Genomic DNA, 19,146 nt, shown 5'->3' on the forward strand with positions numbered 1-19,146 from the left:
CATGAGATTTTAATACTTACCACTATTCTGTCTGGTCTTTTTAATCATAGATAGGACACTTAACCTTCTCATTGGGATGTATATATTTTCCCCCTCTTAAAGGGTGGAAATGAACTCTATTACTTATTTATTACAGACTACATAAAAAACCCAGTTTCAACAGAAAAAGCTCAGTAAAAACACAGAGAAGAGCAGAGAAGAAGAAAAACACAGCTAGACAAAGAAGCAACAGGTTTGCACGTGAGAGGTGAGATTCTGGAGTTTTTATTGAGGAGTAAAAGAATGAGGATTTATGTCCAGGCTACGAAACTCCTCATCAGTCAGCTGGAACCGAGGAGGACTTCTGTATGAAGCTAGGCTTTTATTTAAAGCTATGACAGTAGATAAGGTCTCTTTTGAGACTTTCTTTTTGCATTAGAGCTGTTATTTTATTGTTTTTCTCCGAGTCCAGACGGTTTCTAAGGAGACGGGGTGTTCTACATTTAACGGGTTGTAAAGCCTTATGTGGAAACTTGTAATTTAGAGCACTTTTACATCACTTTTGGAGGTGTGGATGGATTCATCTCATCTTTGAAGAAGGGTTAGTAAGGGAGTGTGAGACGGGAACATAAATTTCAAACAAATTTCCATATCTGGACCTTCTTGCCTTCTTTTTGTTGTTGTTTTTTTCATGCAAACTTAAATCGGTGTGTCCAGATTCGATAAATCACCCTAAACTAGAATGCAGGTATTATAAATAGCACAGCCACAGAGCTGCGTTGGGCTTTGCTTTCATATGTCTTAGTGATTTCAACCTATTTCAGGTTATGTTCATCGCAGTTTATAAGTTGCGAAGTGTGACGCGACTGAGCTCAGACATCCCATGGGTTTTTCCCTGGATTGTTGGAAGAACAGAGCGGTCTGTACTGCAGAGTACTCACTCTCTAGTAATGCAGCTGTGGGAACATCTCGTGCATAAATACAGACATCCGCATCCTTTATGATGTTGAGGAAGCATCTTGTTAGCAGCGGGCAGTTTATGAAGGTAACATAAAAAAGCCTGGCCAAATGGAAAACAGAAAAAGAACGGGAGGAAAAGTTACCACCTGGATTTAACTAATAGGTTAGAGCCTCCCACTGCAAAAGAGCAGCTAATATGTTACAGCTTCCAGTCCTTTAACCCTGGCTGCTGCTGGAGCAGCGGCTCGTCCTGTTTGTGGAGAAGATGCTGCAGATTATGGCTCTGCATCAGGAATTGTTTAAAGGTCCCTTATTATGAGATTTTGATCCCTGTCCATATTGTTTATTCACCACTAGGGCTGGGGATCGATTCATGAATCGATTTGATTCCGATTCTTAAGATTTAGAATCGATTATCAAGATTTGATTCGATCCGATTCAATTCGGATATTGATTTGGGTTAGTGTTATTAAAACTGTTTTTTGAGCTGTTGCAAAATTTATATGACTGTAGTTATGCAACATATTAATACTAGTATTATATTCAGATTCAACAGCAAGTATTGGCAGCTAATGATGCTGTAAGGACCAATCAGCTCCCAGAATGCTGATAGAACTGCTTTCAGAAACATAGCGGGGCAGAATTACCAAACAAATCCAGGGCAGCAAACAGAGAAGGATCAAATCGTTTTTATTTTTCCCACATTCCGTTTTAATTTTTGAGAATTTGGTTTTTAGCATTTTATGCAAATGTAACCCCAAGACGGTATATAAAGTAATGAAATATAGACAATTTATGCAATTATAACTGAAAACTTTAATGTTTTCATACCGTTAAATATATTTAAAGGCAAAAACATGGCACCAGTTATTCTTGTGTCCAACAAAACATTCCTTTTTGGACATAAACAAAAAATACCAAAAGTTGTAATGTAATGATAAAAAAAAAAAAAAAAAGATCTTTGGACATACAAATCGATTTTCGGGAATTAATGTGGGAATCGACTTGGAATTGGAAAATTAATTTTTTCAACACAGGCCTAATCACCACTATGATCATGACTTTTTAACTTGTTTGGCCTCTTTTTTTCCGCTACTCCCCGCTCACTCTACTGTCCTTGATTACCTTCATAAAACCGATCGGTCCTTCAGATGCAGCTCATGCATGTGAAAAACAGAAAGTTATTTTGAAAAGAGATCTCTAGAAGCTTCAGGTATTTTATTCATTAGCGACGATGGCGGAAAAACCGTCCGTTCACAGCTGTGGTGGGAATATTATGGTATGGGGATGTTTCATCTGGCAAGGTTGAGGTTCAACAACATCGTTTGGCTCCCTGGATGAGCAGCTTGTTTCATCAGTTTCATCAGAGTCTCTCCTTCCCTCATGGCATTAGATAGCAATCCCAGGATTCAGCAGTTCAGGGAGCATGAGACTAGATTTCCATCCCATTTTTTTATTTTTTATTGTTTGCACTCGTAAAAACGAACATTACACAGAGGAAAAAAGTTAAGAAAAGATGAGCAGGAGAGGTCATAAAAACCCGAAGGGTTTATAAGGGACTCTCCCCTCCTAAAAACAAAAAAAAATAAAAAACAATAATTCACAAAACCATATAAGCACAATACTTAGGCCTATACAGTATTACTGATAACTCAGTTATACGATACTTCAGAATACAATTAAATAGCTTAAAAATATATTTGAATAATGGTGAATGAAAAACACAGATATATTAAAAATCTATAAACTTTTTTTCAGCTTTCTTTTGAATGCAGATAATGTTGAGCATGTTTCACTTAAATGTTTTAAACTGTTCCACAGCACAACACCTTGATACATAAATGAACATTTAGCAACTGTGGTTCTACAGAAGGGGATATGCAAATCATTCCATCCCATGATAGACTGGTGACCTGTCCTGGTCGTTCCTCCAACTGTCATGAAATGTTTCACTCGGAATACGTCTTATTCTACAGGACTGTCTCAGAAAATTTAATAGGTAGAAGATAAAGTTCTTTATTTTCTGTAATGCAATTAAAAAAACAAAAATGTCATATATTCTGGATTCATTACAAATCAACTGAAATATTGTAAACCCTTTTATTATTTTAATATTGCTAATTATGGCTTACAGTTTAAGATTAAGATTCCCAGAATATTTCATAATATATATAATATTTCAGGTGATTTGTAATGAATCCAGAATGTATGACATTTTTGCATTACAGAAAATAAAAGACTTTATCACAATATTCTAATTTTCTGAGACAGTCCTGTATAGTTTGGAGAGAAAAAACACACTGGACCTCAGGAACTTAAATATCATGTGTCCTTTTAAGCAAATGAGCTGCTTGTTCTTGTGTTTTGAGGTGGTCAGGAGAAGAGACGGGCCCGTCTATATGCGTCTCTCATGCGTCTATAACCTGGTTGTGCATCCGAGCTAAAAGATCCAAATATAAGTGAAAAAACAGCCGAAACCCCAGAAGGAGACGTTAGCTACTTTTAGAACATCCCCGTGTTATTTATGCCACTATTTCTTTAATTTCGGACTGGTGCAGCTGCTTTCGTCCAAGCTCTTGCAGCCTCTATGTATAATTGTAAGCCAGCTTGTCCATGTCTCTCAGCATGAGTAAGGAGCTTTAGAAAACATGCTCTTTGTGGTGATGATTTACTAGCAAGCTGCTTCAAATTAGAGGTTCTGTTTGGTTCCGCTCAGACCCGTTTTTCCAGCCAAAGCTGTGCCATTTCTTTTATTTTCTCCTTATTCCGGATCTATTTTTGTGCCCGTGGATATTTTTGCATGACGGCAGTTTTTTTGCTCTTGTGCGTCCGTCAGGCTGTCGGCCAGGCGCTTCCGGCAGCTGGTGGAGCGCCTCCTTCAGTTCATCTCCACCCGCCTCTTCCCCGCCGAGCCGGAAGAGCTTCCTCCCTTAGCCAAGTGCTCGTGGTGGGTTCCCTCCGCCACCAAGGTGCTCAGCCTGTTCAGTGAGTCTCCTGCACAAACACCAGCATGGGTTGATGTTGGCGTACGCCGCCGCTTCTTTACTCCTGTTTGACTTTTCTCCTCCGTCTCCTCGTCAGATGCAGCCAACAGCGTGTCGTCGCCTCCCATCATGCCTTTCACCGACTTCTACAACATCACTCTGGAGCACATAGACTTCATGGAGGAGTACAGGACCTGGCAGAGCTACGGCAACTCAAACAGGTCAGCTAGCATAGTTTAAAAATGATCAGTTCACGTTCATGGTTCACCATTTTCATGTTGAACTAGTTCAAATTCAGTTCATTTCAATATTTTTAGGTGAGAAGTACGAATGAAACACCACCCTATCCTAAAACTGTTCACTTTTTACAATAATATATTGTCCTGGTGGCTTTTCAACTTTATTCAGAGACTGTAAATCTCCAACAATGTAGTCCATTATCAGTTTGTCTACCTGTTGCAGCTAAATCAACCCCCTGAAGGTGCAGCAGTGACTGGGGTTGTTTGGGCTGTTGGGTCTTCTTGGTCTTTCCTGATCACTTTGTTTGATTGTCAAGGACTTGCAGATATTTTCTCACACTGGACGGATGCTTTAACTCCACATGACGTTTACAATGTGAAGTTGACAAGGCAGACGCTCTGACTTGTTTTCACAGTGCAGGTGGACATAATTTACACAGAAAGGTTAGATTTTTACCGTCAGACTCTTTGGGAGACAAAGTGTAAAATTCACGCAGATAATTCAATTCAATTCAATTCAATTTTATTTATATAGCGTCTAATACAACAAAAGTTGTCTCTAGACGCTTTCCAGAGACCCATACCCAGAACATGACCCCCGAGCAGTTATTAAATAAACAATGGCAGGTAAAAACTCCCCTAGTGGGAGAAAAGCCTTAAGCCAAACAGTGGCAAGGAAAAACTCCCCTTTAGGAGGAAGAAACCTTGAGCAGGACCTGGATCATAAGGGGGGACCCTCCTGCCGAAGGCCAGACTGGGGGTCAGGGACGGCAACAGCACAGTAGGCAGGTGGAAGCAGCAACGGGATGACCAGGGGTTGGGACCGCAGGCCAGCACGCAGCTCCCGAAGCTCCGGCCCAATCAGCAAGTCCCAGGTTGGGGTGCAGGGTCGGGGAAAGGTTGAGAAGGGGCAGGGCCAGGGAGAGGAGTCTTCGGGATGAACCTTCTCCCCCGCCCAAAAGGGGCTGTTACCCTGCCCCCCTCACTCCCACACTGCAGGATCCGGTGTTTTACATTCAGAGATGATGATGATGATGATAATGATAAGGATCATCATCTGATGCTGCGTCTGCAACGTCTCTCTCTTCACTGGTCATGTAAAGATGCACCGGGCTCGGGCCGCCGTTGCCATGGAGCTGGTGCCCGTTGTTATGCTAGTGTCTGAACTGCATTGTGGGAAATGTAGTGTGAAGTCGTCGTCTCGTCGAGTATTTTAAATGTGCCGCCCGCTGGTGAAATGAGAACGAGGATTATTCCATAATAATTGGACCTAAACAGTGAAGCTGAAACTCACATAATCTGAACAGTTCAAGTTCCAGTTCATGATCTGCAGAATGAACAAGTTCACGTTCAAGTTCTTTATTTGTAAATATGTTGCGTTCAGTTCAACGTTCTCACAGAAATTAACGTGTTCAATGAACGCGTTCATTTGAACTCGTTCATCCACAACACTGCCGTTGGGATGTCAGTAGCCAGCTAGAGTCCACCTGACAGAACATGCGCCTGACCGAGCGCCACCCCTGACCTGGGAGTCACATCCACCCCTGAGCACAGAGGTTTAAAGTCCCCACAGCTGCAGTAGTTCACCCAGAACCGTGGAAACAGAGTCCGTGACGTCCGTTCCACGCTGCATCACTGCTCATTAACGTCCGATGGAAGAAATGGATCAGGACTTGGTGGTTCCTATGACCAGTGATCCAGTGTGGCTCTCAGAATCTGTCCATTTGGGTAGAAATACCTGAGAAACGCTCCCTCTTGGCGCTGAAAACACGCAAGCTTTTATCTACAATGGTGTAAAATCAGAGGAGGAATCCCTCTTCAGGATTGCTAACTCTGGTCTTTCTTTCTCTTCTCCCAGGTTTTCCTTCTGCCAGTTTCCCTTCATCCTGTCGACGGGGGTGAAGAAAGCCATCATCCAGAAGGACTCGGAGCAGCAGATGATCAGCCAGGCCAGGGTGAGACCCGGATAATGCCTACGGTACTTCAGCTTCTACTCCTGACAACGAAACCCGGACGAGCCCACTAACAGATGTGTGTTTGTGTTTCACAGCAAAGCCTGGTCAGCAAAGTTTCTCGCAGGCAGAGAGTAGACATGAACCTCCTGTTCCTCAACATTAAAGTTCGACGAGCGCAGCTCCTCAGCGACTCACTGGATGAGGTCAGCACTCAAACACACAACAGATGTTCTGTGTTCAAGGTTTCAGGCCCAGAGTCAGAGGCACAACAAGGTCTGCAGCCCGGCGCTGATCTGCCTTTTCATTTCACTTCATATTCAAGCTAGCTCCTTTCAGCTCCACACACGGCCAAAGCTCCGGGGGCCGCCCTCGGGACCGAGCAGACCAGCGAGAGAGCTCGGGGGGGGCGTCCCCGAGGCCTAGGCCTGGGTCTTGGCGGGGGGCGTGACAGGGATTCCTGGCGGGGCTCTGAGACTGGATGGGACTCGGGAACCTGACGGGACTCGGGAACCTGACGGGACTCGGGAACCTGACGGGGCTCTGGAACCTGACGGGGCTCTGGGACCGCCTCAGGAACAGAGGGCTGCGGAACCGCCTCAGGAACAGAGGGCTGCGGGACCGCCTCAGGAACAGAGGGCTGCGGGACCGCCTCAGGAACAGAGGGCTGCGGGGGGTCCGGAACCATCACCGGAGGAGGAACTCCAGCAGGAGCTGATGCGTCCAGGACCACCGCTGGAGCCAGAACAGGGGGCGATGCGTCGAGGACCAGCGCCGGAACAGGGGGCGATGCGTCCAGGACCACTGCTGGAGCCGGAACAGGGGGCGATGCGTCCAGGACCACCGCTGGAGCAGGAACAAGCTGGGGCTGGCGCTGACGCCGTCGCTTCCCCTGGGGCTGAGACCCCCTGGGCCCGCCTCGAGCCAGGCGTGTTCCCCAGAAGGGGGAAACAGGCTGGGATGCGTCCAGGACCACCTCGGGAACAGGAAGAGGTGCGTCCAGGGCCCCCACCGGAACAGGCTGGGGCTGGGGCTGGGGCTGGCGCTGACGCTTCCCCTGGGCCTGCAGGCTCCTGGGCCCACCCAGAGCCAGGCGTGTTCCCCAAAAGGGGTCCCAATACTCCTCCTGGCGCAAAAACTCCATAAGGGTGAGGTAGTCTCCCGCTGGGTCCATATGGTCGGTCCGTTCTGTCATGGTTTGTTTTTTTAAGGACCCAAGTGCAGGAGACAGAGGGAGGCTGGAGGCAGGAGTTCTCAAAAACAAAAAGGGTTTTAATCCAAAAAGGCAAAGCAAAGCGCTGCAGAGCAGGATAAATACAAAAAACCAGGATCAGGACAAAAACCACGAGGAGACATGGAGGAGAGAACAGTACGGACCAACAGGGAACCAAGGAATGACAAGACAAGATATACTGAAGGGATAACGAGACATGACGAGACACAGGTGCAGACACAATCAGGGCAGATGGGACACAGGCGGGGCAAGACAGAACTGAAAGTTACAAACACTGGGGGGAAGTGTCAAACCCTGACACAAACAGCAAAATACATTCATGAGCACATTAGAATCGTGCAGTTAAAATGTTGTCTATGCTTTAAAATCCCGTCTGGCTGGCCGGGGTCACCCACCGCTCTGGCTCACTGGCCGCGAATGTCCCACGCACTTCAGCTTCAACAGCGCTGCAAGAGGTCGACATGCCAGAGACCCGAGCTCCGCGGAAACACTTGGAGGCAGAAAGCGAGGCGACTGTGCTGTTTTTATCCAGCCTGCCACGGTGGCATGGCGCTCCTGGAAAATACCTGGACGGAGCTGATGGTATCAGTCCCCCGGAGTCCCCGGAGACTTCACAAAGAGCTGGACAAACTCGCCCGCTGACGTCACCGTAGGCTCTGAACAGTCTGGAGGCTTTTTATACCATTGGAGGTGTTTGAGTACATTCATTAGGTTTATACGGAAGAGTATAAGGGCCAGGCAGGAGAAAAATAAAAATAATATTTTAGAGGAGGAAGATTTGTTTTTTCATTATGCACTTCGAGAGAAAAAGTCGAAATGTTGAGAAAAAAGTTGAAATGTTGAGATTAATGTTGAAGTAAAATTTCAAGAAAAAAGTCAAAATTTCGTGAATAAAGTTGAAATGTTGAGAAAGAAGGCAAAATTTCAACTATATTCTTGAAATTGTATTTCAACATTAATCTCGAAATTTCGACTTTTTTCTCGAAGTGCACCATAAAAAAAATCTTCCCCTCTCAAATAGTTTTTTCTCCTGCATGGCCCTAATACTCTTCCGTAAAGAATCACAGATCTGCCACAAATCTCAATAATGTGACAGTTGAATATCCTGGATGTGTTGCATTAACCTCAAAATAATTATATAAATTGTAATAATTAACGGCAATCACCAACCCGATGAGACACTTTGATGTGTCCCGTCTGTGTTTTTTGAAGAGCTTGGAGTCTGTCAGGGACGGACTTGAAACACAGGATTCTTCATCAGTCAGGTTCAGCTGTTTCTCGTGGGGGAGTCCTCTTTTTGACAAGTTTGATCGTAGATGTTTAATTGGACTGAAATCTGGACCATTTGCTGGTCACGTCATCAAATCAAATCAAATCAAAGTTTATTTAGACGGGACAATACTTATTAATGAACACTACTTTAAGCAGTGTAAATACTCCGGATTTTAGCATAAATGCTAGTTTCCACCCGCAGTCCCCACAGAAAACATAAAAACAATTCAGTCAAACAATACAATCAAACAAGGGAACAAACATAAAACATACATAGTAGCAAAATAGATTTAGCAGCATATAAAAGCAATATGGATTGTATGTAAAATGACTTGAATTTAAAGTGACTTGAGCAAAAAATGCATATTACAATAATGAAATACCAGCGATGGTAATATTATAGTACTGAGAGTATCCAGGTTGTGTGACATACACTGCAAAAACTCAATCTTAACAAGAATATTTGTCTTATTTCTAGTCAAAATTTCTCATTTCTCATCACTGGAAAAAACTGCAATTTTCACCTGTTTCAAGTATATTTTGACTTAAAATAAGTAGAAAAATCTGCCAGTGCAACAAGATTTTTTTGCTTGTAATGAGAAGATAAATCTTGTCCCACTGGCAGATTTTTCTACTTATTTCAAGTGAAAATTTACTTGAAACAGGTGAAAATTATAAAATAACAAGTTATTTTTCTGGTGATGACTTGTTTTAAGTGTAATGAGATTTTTTGACTTTTTAACTAGAAATAAGACAAATATTCCTGGTAATATTTTGAGTTTTTGCAGTGTACAAAGTGCATGTTGCATTGCACATTGCCCTAGTTCATACGAATTAAAACAGATAATGAACATTAAGACAAACAGAAGTTTAAGCCTGGCATGGGGCTTGACGTCCGTCCTGAGAGCAGGTTTGAGTGTTTTCTGCTCTGTGGAGCCGTCACCAGCATTACAGGGAGTTAATGATGTAAATCTCCTCCTGGTGCTTCATTTGATGTCAACCACACATCATCAATGACCCGAATGTGTTTGGCTTTTCTTCTTCATCTCTGTCAGCTTGATTGGACATACACCAATCTAAAGTTCCTGCACCACCTCCTTCTCTCAGATTCATGATCCCTCTCTGGTTAATCACTTCCATTGTTTGGAAAGAAAATGTTTCTGCACTATCTGCAGTCAAAGGACATTTCACATTTTGGATTCTCAAAAGACAGTGCTGTCAAAGAGGAAGAGAATTAAAAAAGCTGGCCAGCTGATATCCAGCCTCCCCGTGTTTATCTTATCTATGCTTCATATAATTCATGGAAGTTAATGGCAGTTTTGAAGGAGGGGTGGACTCCGCCCCCATAAAACATTGTTACAAATAGAGAAAATAAGCTGCTAGAAAGTATTTTTGTGGTATTTTGATCAAAAGCTGTCTCAGACATTTTGCTAAGACTTCGGAAAAATGGAGGGATGACTCTCCTTTAAGATTGAACGACAAGATAACGGTTAAAGAGTGCGATTGCTGAGACCCTTGCAGACCTGCGTGAATGGGCTGGTCGCTTCGGGGTCCAGTTTATCCAAAGTATCAGGGCCATGCAGGAGAAAAAATATTTGAGAGGGGAAGATTTTTTTTTTTATTGTGCACTTCGAGAAAAAAGTCGAAATGTCGAAAAAAAAAGTCGAAATGTCGAGATTAATGTTGAAATACAATTTCAAGAATAAAGTCGAAATTTCGTCAATAAAGTAGAAATCCTGCCTTTTTTCTCAACATTTCAACTTTATCCATGAATTTTAGACTTTTTTCTGAACATTTTGGCTTTTTTCTCGAAATTGTACTTCAACATTAATCTCGACATTTCGATTTTTTTCTCAACAATTCGACTTTTTTCTTGACATTTCGACTTTTTTCTCGACATTTCGGCTTTTTTCTCGAAATTGTACTTCAACATTAATCTCGACATTTCGATTTTTTTCTCAACAATTTGACTTTTTTCCTGACATTTCAAATTTTTTCTCAACATTTCGACTTTTTTCTTGAAGTGCATAATGAAAAAAAAATATTCCTCCTCTAAAATATTATTTTAATTTTTCTCGAAATTGTACTTCAACATTAATCTCGACATTTCGACTTTTTCTCAACAATTCAACTTTTTTCTTGACATTTCGACTTTTTTCTCGACATTTCGACTTTTTTCTCGAAATTGTACTTCAACATTAATTTTGACATTTCGACTTTTTTCTTGACATTTCGAATTTTTTCTCGACATTTCCACTTTTTTCTCAAAGTGCATAATGAAAAAAAAATCTTCTTCCTCTAAAATATTATTTTATTTTCCTCCTGCCTGGCCCTGATACTCTTCCGTACCATTCAGTCTGAGCGTTTCCTTGGAGATCCTGTATATCTGCCCCTCGGTGCTGCCTCAGAGATGAAGGGAGAGCTTCCCCTCACAGATGCAGACAGTTGTCCTGGGTGTAAACGGGAATCTCAACTCCTCGGGCGTGTGATGATGAACAAAAAAAATGCACTTCCAATGAATTTTTTAGTGTGGGAAAAATCGGGCTAATTTGTGGTGTGGGAACACTGGGTGGGAGCGGTCTGTGAATACACAGAGCCTCTCATGAGGGTTAGGAAGAATGCCTTAATGTTGTCCATTCATGAGTCAACCTCCATGACTGCGCTGGAGCACAGTCATAAATCTGCTGCAAACCCCACCATTTAGGTCTTAAGTGGAATACATGTGTCAAATGTTTACGCTTTGAGGCTCAACCAAAATGTTTATAATTCTTAAAGTAGTCCAATCTGGTCCAGAGAAGGTATTCGTCTGCAAATGTTCGGTATCGGTAGAGGATGTGATGGTGCTCATTAAAGGATCCATTCTGTGCTTCTGCAGAGGTTTTAAATCTGACTCTGGCTGCAGCGTAGCCGGTCTTTACGCTGTTTAGTTTAGTTTAGTTTAGTTTTAGTTAGGTAGTTTAGTTTAGTTTTTGTTTAGTCATTAGGCTGTTTGCCTGACATGTGAAGAACCTCCTGAACGACCAATCACTTTTTTTTTTTTTGCAACTTTCTCTTTATTGGTGATTTCCAACAATAAAGGAAGTAAAAAAAAATAATTAAATAAATAAAAATAATAATAAAATAATAGAAGAAACAAGTTGACTTAGGGCATACATTAATAAAAAAATAACCCCCCTCCCCCAAAAAAAAACAACAACAAAAAACAGGATTTTACAGTCACACACTGCAAAAACTCAAAATCTTACCAAGAATATTTGTCTTATTTCTAGTTAAAATGTCAATTTTTTTGTCAGAAAATCTCATTACACTTAAAACAAGAGTCATTACCAGAAAAATAACTTGTTATTTGACAATTTTCACCTGTTTCAAGTAGATTTTCACTTGAAATAAGTAGAAAAATCTGCCAGTGGGACAAGATTTATCTTCTCATTACAAGCAAAAAAATCTTGTTCCACTGGCAGATTTTTTCTACTTATTTCAAGTTATAGTTTTCTAACTTATTTTTCTGGTAATGACACTTGTTTTAAGTGTAATGAGATTTGTTAGACTAAGGAGTTTTTGCAGTGCACAGTCAATGCGTTACATTCCACAGAATATAAAGTCCACCTTCCCCAGTATTTTATATACTACTCAGCCTTTAATCTTAAGGAGAAGGTCAGTTTTTCCATACGATGTAAATCCTCAACTATTGTGGTCCAGTCGTCCGTTGATGGCAGATTTGTGTGCAGCCGTTTCCTCGTAATGGCCTTCTTGCTCGCAGCCAGGAGCACTTTATAGAGGTAGTTGTCCTGGGACATAAGTCCATCTGGGATTTTACCCAGATACAATGCAATAAAGGAAATCAACCACTTTTGAAGAGCAGGCATACCAGGAGCTAACATACTTGTGTTTTATCAGAACAGTTATCTGCTCACGTGAGCAGTTTGAATGCAGGGAAAGGGCGGGGGGCCCTACCGGGTCAGGGATCAGATCCCAGGGAGAGGATCTTGTTCATGAATGGACGAGGGATGGAGCGGGAGGTCAACGGGCAGACCGGTACATCGGTTTGTCTTGGTCTGAAGGACGAGATCCCCAATACAAGCGACCAAAAGGAGCTGAGCTCTTCTACATCCAGAGGAGCCAGATGAGGTGGCCCGGGCATCTGGTCCAGATACCTCCTGAACGCCTCCCTGGCCAGGTTTCCTGGTGCACGTACCACTGGGAGGAGACCCTGAGGACGACCCTGGACATGCTGGCGGGACTATTGGAGCTTTTCCACCAGTACCTACTCAGTCCGACTCGACTCACCTCACTTTTGTGCTTTTCCACCAGGGGTCTAATGTGCCGAGTAGATACTTTTCTGTAACTATTCTGCCGAGGTTCTAAGCTGCTGAGTCGGCTGTATCTGACATCATCACACTACAGGACACCGATTGGTCGGGGGGTTGGAGTCAGACGTCTGAGTCAGGAGGAGGAAATCAGAGAAAGAGACTCTGATGGATTCTTGTTCATTTTATTCAACAGGCAATGGCAGCACAAAAGTCAGTTTCATGATCCAATTTCTTTTATTTTTTATTATTTATAATTTTTATTTTTCAAAATGAAGACAAAAAAAGGGTTAACAACACCACATTTCACATAAAAAAAAAGAAAAACATTACAATGACAAAAAAAAAGACAAGGGGGTGGGGGGAAGGGTTGGTACAGATAAACCTTATAGATGATGGAGCCTCTAGCGTCAGGTCAGCTCTAAAAGACAAATAAGTAAAATAAAATAAGAAGCCTGTGACCAACACAACAGGTCATGTTATTGTTCTATTATTCTCAGGTGTTCTCTGATGACAGTCCATGGGGCAAATTGGCCATTTTCATTGTCTTTAAGGATTGAGGTTGCCTTTTCCATTGACAATAAATCCAAAAAGTCTTTCAGCCAATTGTATTTATGAAAGCAGTTTGGCTTGCGAATCTTCCAATTAATAAATATTGTCCTCTTCACAGACAGAAATGATCATGATCCAACTCTGAGGTGCAGATGTTCATAAACCTGGTGCTGAGGAGAGAATTAAAAAAGGATCTAGACGGAGATAAGGAACGACCAGATCTACCAGGAGCTCTGTCTCTTCATAGCTGCTCACGGCTCCAGTACCAATGGACTTTTCAGCAGCACAGAGACAAACAAACAAAGAAAAGCGTTGCCACTTGAAGTTTTCTCTCACTCTCATTTTTTAACTTGATATCAAACACAAGCCACAGACCCAGCAGCACATCTATCATCTCCTCCAGGTTCTACATCTTTAGTGTTGTTGTCTTCTTCATTTAGATCACACAATCAAATACGTCACAGCAGCTTCACTCCAACCTCCTACTTCTGCTCCAGGTGCTGAATTGTTATGGAAGAGAAACTTGGCCGAGTTGAGTCGAGATGAGTAGGTTCTAGAGGAAAAGCATCATATGTCTCAGGGTTGGCCTTGGAAGGCAATGGGATCTGGAAGAAGTGGCCAGGGAGAGGGAGGTCTGGTCTCCTGTGCCCACGACCCGACCTGGGATGATGGGAAAAAGACATATGGATGGATGAATGTTCAAATGATTGGAATGAATGTGTCTCACACATGCCACACATGAGTGTGAGGGATGTTCCTGCTCAGTAAAGTGCTGTTGATGGAGTTATTAAAGGACTGTTGGTGGGATTAAACCACACTAATCCTGTTAAAAGATGCTGAGGAGAGTGGATGGTACGGGTGCAGCCAAACGGCCAATAATGTCAGGTTGTGGATCTTAAAAGCCCAACCTCATCCCCAGATCCCACCTGCAGACGGGTTCACAACCCACATTACCTCTAGGGATGTCCAATAAACTGGGACTGATTACATTGACTAGATGAGAGCCCTGATGCTGATACTCAAACGTTGAAAAGTGTTTCCATTGACGTGTGTCTTCTGCTCCCCCTGAAGTTGACGAGGAAGCGGTGCGACCTGAAGAAGAAGCTGCGGGTGACGTTTGTGGGGGAGGCGGGGCTGGACATGGGCGGCCTGACCAAGGAGTGGTTCCTGCTGCTGGTGCGACAGATCTTCCACACAGACTACGGTGAGTTCACTTCCTGTTCCCTGTGCCAGAACCAGTGTTGGGACCAACGCGTTGTTTAGTAACGCTTTACAGTAACACCGTTAGTTTTGCGGTAACTAATACTCTAACGCATTACTTTTTAAATTCAGTAACGCAGTTACCGTGACCAAACGGTGCGTTACTCCGTTATTTCTGGCTACAGTGAAGCTTTTTTTCCCCACACGCGGAGACCAGAGGAAACGTAGGAGAGTTTCGCAACGTGGAGATATTGTCATTACAGCAATCCCTGTTTTTTCACAGTGGTTATGTTCCAAAAAGAACCCGTTATAAGTGAAATTCTTTTTACAATTATTATAAGGCTTCAAATTGCAGAGATCAGCCCCGCCTCGTATTCCACTGCTCTTCTGAGCCGCTGCATCCTGACTCTGTAGCGTCTTTTTTTCCTAAAGCCGCGGTGCAGGTGTGTTTTTGAGAGAGAAGAAAATAGTTTTGGGTCGTTGTCTCTCTTTTTTCTTCTGGGCAAATAGATTCTTATAAACCGACATGAAACCATGGATTATATCTGAGACTGTTATGAACAATTCATCAAAGGTTCCGTTCTTGAGCTGCTGCTGAAGCTCATTGGCCGTTCTCAGCTTGTTGCTAAGAGACCAACGTTATTGACACAGGAAGTGAAGAAGCGGGGAGACTGTTTAGCCAATCAGAATGCAGAACATGATGCACAATGCAAATCCATACAGAACCTGCTGAAATGAAGGCTAGAGGGGATTAATGGGAGCATTTAAAATAATGTTTTTATTTAAAGTAACTAAAAAGTTACTTTTCATAGTAACACATTACTTTTTGGTCTAAGTAACTGAGTTACTAACTGAGTTTCTTTTTAATGAAGTAACTAGTAATGGTAACTAGTTACTATTTTTCAGTAACTAGCACAACACTGGCCAGAACATCCATGTCCGTGTGTCTGAAGCATACACTGCAAAAACTCAAAATCTTAACAAGAATATTTTTTTTTTATTTCTAGTTAGAATGTCTCATAAAAAATCTCATTACACTTTAAACAAGACTGGAAAAAATAACAATTTTTTTCACCTGTTTCAAGTAGATTTTCACTTAAAATAAGTAGAAAAATCTGCCAGTGGAACAAGATTTTTTTTACTTGTAATGAGAAGATAAATCTTGTCCCACTGGCAGATTTTTCTACTTATTTCAAGTGAAAATTTACTTGAAACAGGTGAAAATTAAATTAACTCCACTGTTTACACCACAGAAACCATTTCTGGGATCCAGGGTCCTCGGGGAGTCGTTTCCTCAGCCACCTCCGTTTCCACTGCAGGAACGAGGATATTTAACCCCATGCAAAGAGCCCCAATGGGGAAACAGTTCCATTAAAATCAGCCGAGCCCTCATGCTGCCAAGTAAAGGCCTACAATCTGCAAGTTCCCGACATCTTGTTTTTGTTTCCTCTCAGTCTGAGTCACCTTACGGTTTATTCTCCCACCCAGTGCTAGGCACCAAATGTACCCACATGTACGCATTTAAGGGAACCCAGTAGACCCAAATGTGCACCGGCAGCTCCCGCTGGAGGGAGATGGAGTCTCTGTTATCTCTTATATTATTGAATCTTTCAGAGAACATTCAATATCAGCTGTACAGACATGAAGATGAAAGTTGAGTTAACTTTAAATCCAAACTTTCATGTCAGAATCCCGGCAGAGGCTGCAGGACCTGGGGCATAGTCATGCACAAAAGCTGGTACCCTACCATGTTCTTTTGTGCAAAAACATAATAAAAATCATCTAATTGTAGTGAGGTAAGTGTGAGACAAATGAATCAAATCAGATTGTGTCAAATAGCTAGAGATCTGTACTGCAAAAATCCAAATCTTACCAAGAATATTTGTCTTATTTCTGGTTAAAATGTCTCATTTTAGTCAAAAAAATCTCATTACACTTAAAACTCATCACTGGAAAAAACAACAATTTTCACCTGTTTCAAGTAGATTTTCACTTAAAATAAGTAGAAAAATCTGCCAGTGGAACAAGATTGTCTTGCTTGTAATGAGAAGATAAATCTTGTCCCACTGGCAGATTTTTCTACTTATTTCAAGTGACAATTTACTTGAAACAGGTGAAAATTGTTTCTAGTAATGACTGTTTTAAGTGTAATGAGATTTTTTGACTAAAAATTAGACATTTTAACTAGAAATAAGACAAATATTCCTGGTAAGATTTTGAGTTTTTGCAGTGTAGCAGCAGCCCTCATGCTGGTTATGGTCCCAGCCGTCGTTTACAATGATCTTCTAAAGTGGAAAAGCTTCAGCGACAGCTGAGGGTACGAGTCAGCATCGAGTCCAGAAGGTAACTTCCATTTGATACAAAGTCACTGGAAAGTTAAGCTCCTCTTTATTGAAAACAAGCGGAAAGAAAATTATATTTTTATTGGTTAAAGATGGAAAGTACAGTTTTTATTAGATTGAGGCCACGGTGGACGTGCGTAGTGAGTTTGTAGGAGAGTGAAACTGCAGCAGGATTAAGTGTCAGATGGTTGAGGAAAGTGGACGGTGTTGGTTTTTAGAAACTTTGCAATTATCTCTCATTTCAGTCTGGTTCGCTTCTCACCGTGACAGTCTTGTTATGACTACAACCCCTCGCCGTTTTCTTTTGTTGCCAGCATGGGAAATATTTGCAGATTCTGGAAAAAAAATAAGGGTCTCTGAACCTGCCAGTATGTCCGTCCACGCACCAACGGCTCCACTTAAAACTACAGAAAAGTGCATTTTCATGTTGAAATCAGTTTCAACTTCATTTGCAGGATGTTTTTTCCAGCTTTCCTGACCTGACTAACGGCAAAAAGCAGCCAGAGTAGCTTTGGACTCCCATCCTGGTTGTCTCTTATAGAACTGCAACCACAGACTATTCTGACAATTATCTGTCGATTATCAACTCATCATCGACTATTGAAATAGTCGACTAATCGGATTATGAATCTCATAATTATGAAATGGTTTTTATTTAGCTCTCAGCTTTTGATTTTTTGCATGGGGTTATTTACATGATTTGCTAATTAAACAACATGAAAAATTCCCAAAAGACAGCAAGACAGCCGGAGCGATGACAGAACAATGGATGACTGGCTCCTGGAAGTCACTGGAAATGTCTGATTTCACCAGCTGACTGAACATTGGGAACAGCACGGTTAATGAAGTGACAGACATTTATCTGACAGTCAAGGGCCGCAGCCGTATCGACCCATGTGCAAAGCCCAGGTATCAGAATGGGTATAAGAAAGTTAAAAAACTCTACTATAACACAGGGCTGGGGATCGATTCAAATGTCAAGAATCAATTTGTTTCCTGTTCTTAAGATTCAGAATCGATTATCATGCTTTGATTCAATCCGATTTGATTCGGATATTGATTTAGATTAGTGTTATTAAAACAGTTTTTCAGCTGTTGCATGAATTATATGACTGTAGTTCTGCAACATATTAATACTAGTATTATATTGAGATTCAACAGCAAGTATTGGCAGCTAATGATGCTGTAAGGACCAATCAGCTCCCAGAATGCTGATAGAACTGCTTTCAGAAACTTCGTGTGGGTCAGAATTATCAAACAGATCCAGGGAAGAAACAGAGACGTATGAAATCTGCTTTATTTTTTCCCACATTCCGTCAAAATTTTTTCCATTTTCGGTTTATTTCGGTTTTTAATTTTTGAGAATTTGGTTTTCAGCATTTTATGCAAATGTACCCCAAGACAGAATATAAAGCAGTGAAATATAGACAATTTATGCAATTATAACTTAAAACGTTTTCATACCTTTTAAATATATTTAAAGGCAAAAACATGGCACAAGTTATGCTCGTGTCCAATAAAACATTCCTTTTTGTGGCAAAAACAAAACAAATACCAAAAGTTGTAATGTAACGATGAGAAAAAAAAATCGATCTTTAGACATATGAATCGATTTTTAGGAATTAATATGAGAATCGATTTATAATCAGAAAATCGATCTTTTCAAGGTGGTTGAGATTGAAATGGTCGAGATGGTTTTTCCTGGCTGCACTGCAAAAACTCAAAATCTTACCAGGAATATTTGTCTTATTTCTAGTTAAAATGTCTCATTTTTAGTCAAAAAATCTCATTACACTTAAAATAAGAGACATCACCAGAAAAATAACTTATTTGACAATTTTCACCTGTTTCAAGTAAATTTTCACTTGAAATAAGTAGAAACATCTGCCAGTGGAACAAGATTTATCTTCTCATTAAAAAAAAAAAAAAAAAAAAAAAAAACAGGTGGAAATTGTTGTTTTTTCCAGTGATGAGTCTTGTTTTAAGTGTAATGAGATTTTCTTTGACTAAAAATGAGACATTTTAACTAGAAATAAGACAAATATTCTTGTTAAGATTTTGAGTTTTTGCAGTGTGACGAAGAAAGCGTGCGAAGCTCGTTATTTGATAAAAATTATATGGGTGA

The 19,146-nt window shown here is 41.4% G+C and overlaps 1 protein-coding gene across 1 annotated transcript in view; it reads left to right on the forward strand.

Annotated features, from left to right (window-relative positions):
• LOC133463576 (probable E3 ubiquitin-protein ligase HECTD2) overlaps positions 1-19,146 on the forward strand; it is a 92,666-nt gene that overhangs the window by 11,319 nt on the left and 62,201 nt on the right. Inside the window, exons 9-13 of the mRNA XM_061745170.1 lie at positions 3,776-3,924; positions 4,021-4,144; positions 6,021-6,117; positions 6,213-6,320; positions 14,551-14,683. Coding sequence (XP_061601154.1) covers positions 3,776-3,924; positions 4,021-4,144; positions 6,021-6,117; positions 6,213-6,320; positions 14,551-14,683 — 611 coding nt within the window. The remainder of the gene's footprint in view (positions 1-3,775; positions 3,925-4,020; positions 4,145-6,020; positions 6,118-6,212; positions 6,321-14,550; positions 14,684-19,146) is intronic.

Source organism: Cololabis saira, chromosome 17 (assembly GCF_033807715.1).
Source record: "Cololabis saira isolate AMF1-May2022 chromosome 17, fColSai1.1, whole genome shotgun sequence".
NCBI classification, from domain to species: domain Eukaryota; kingdom Metazoa; phylum Chordata; class Actinopteri; order Beloniformes; family Belonidae; genus Cololabis; species Cololabis saira.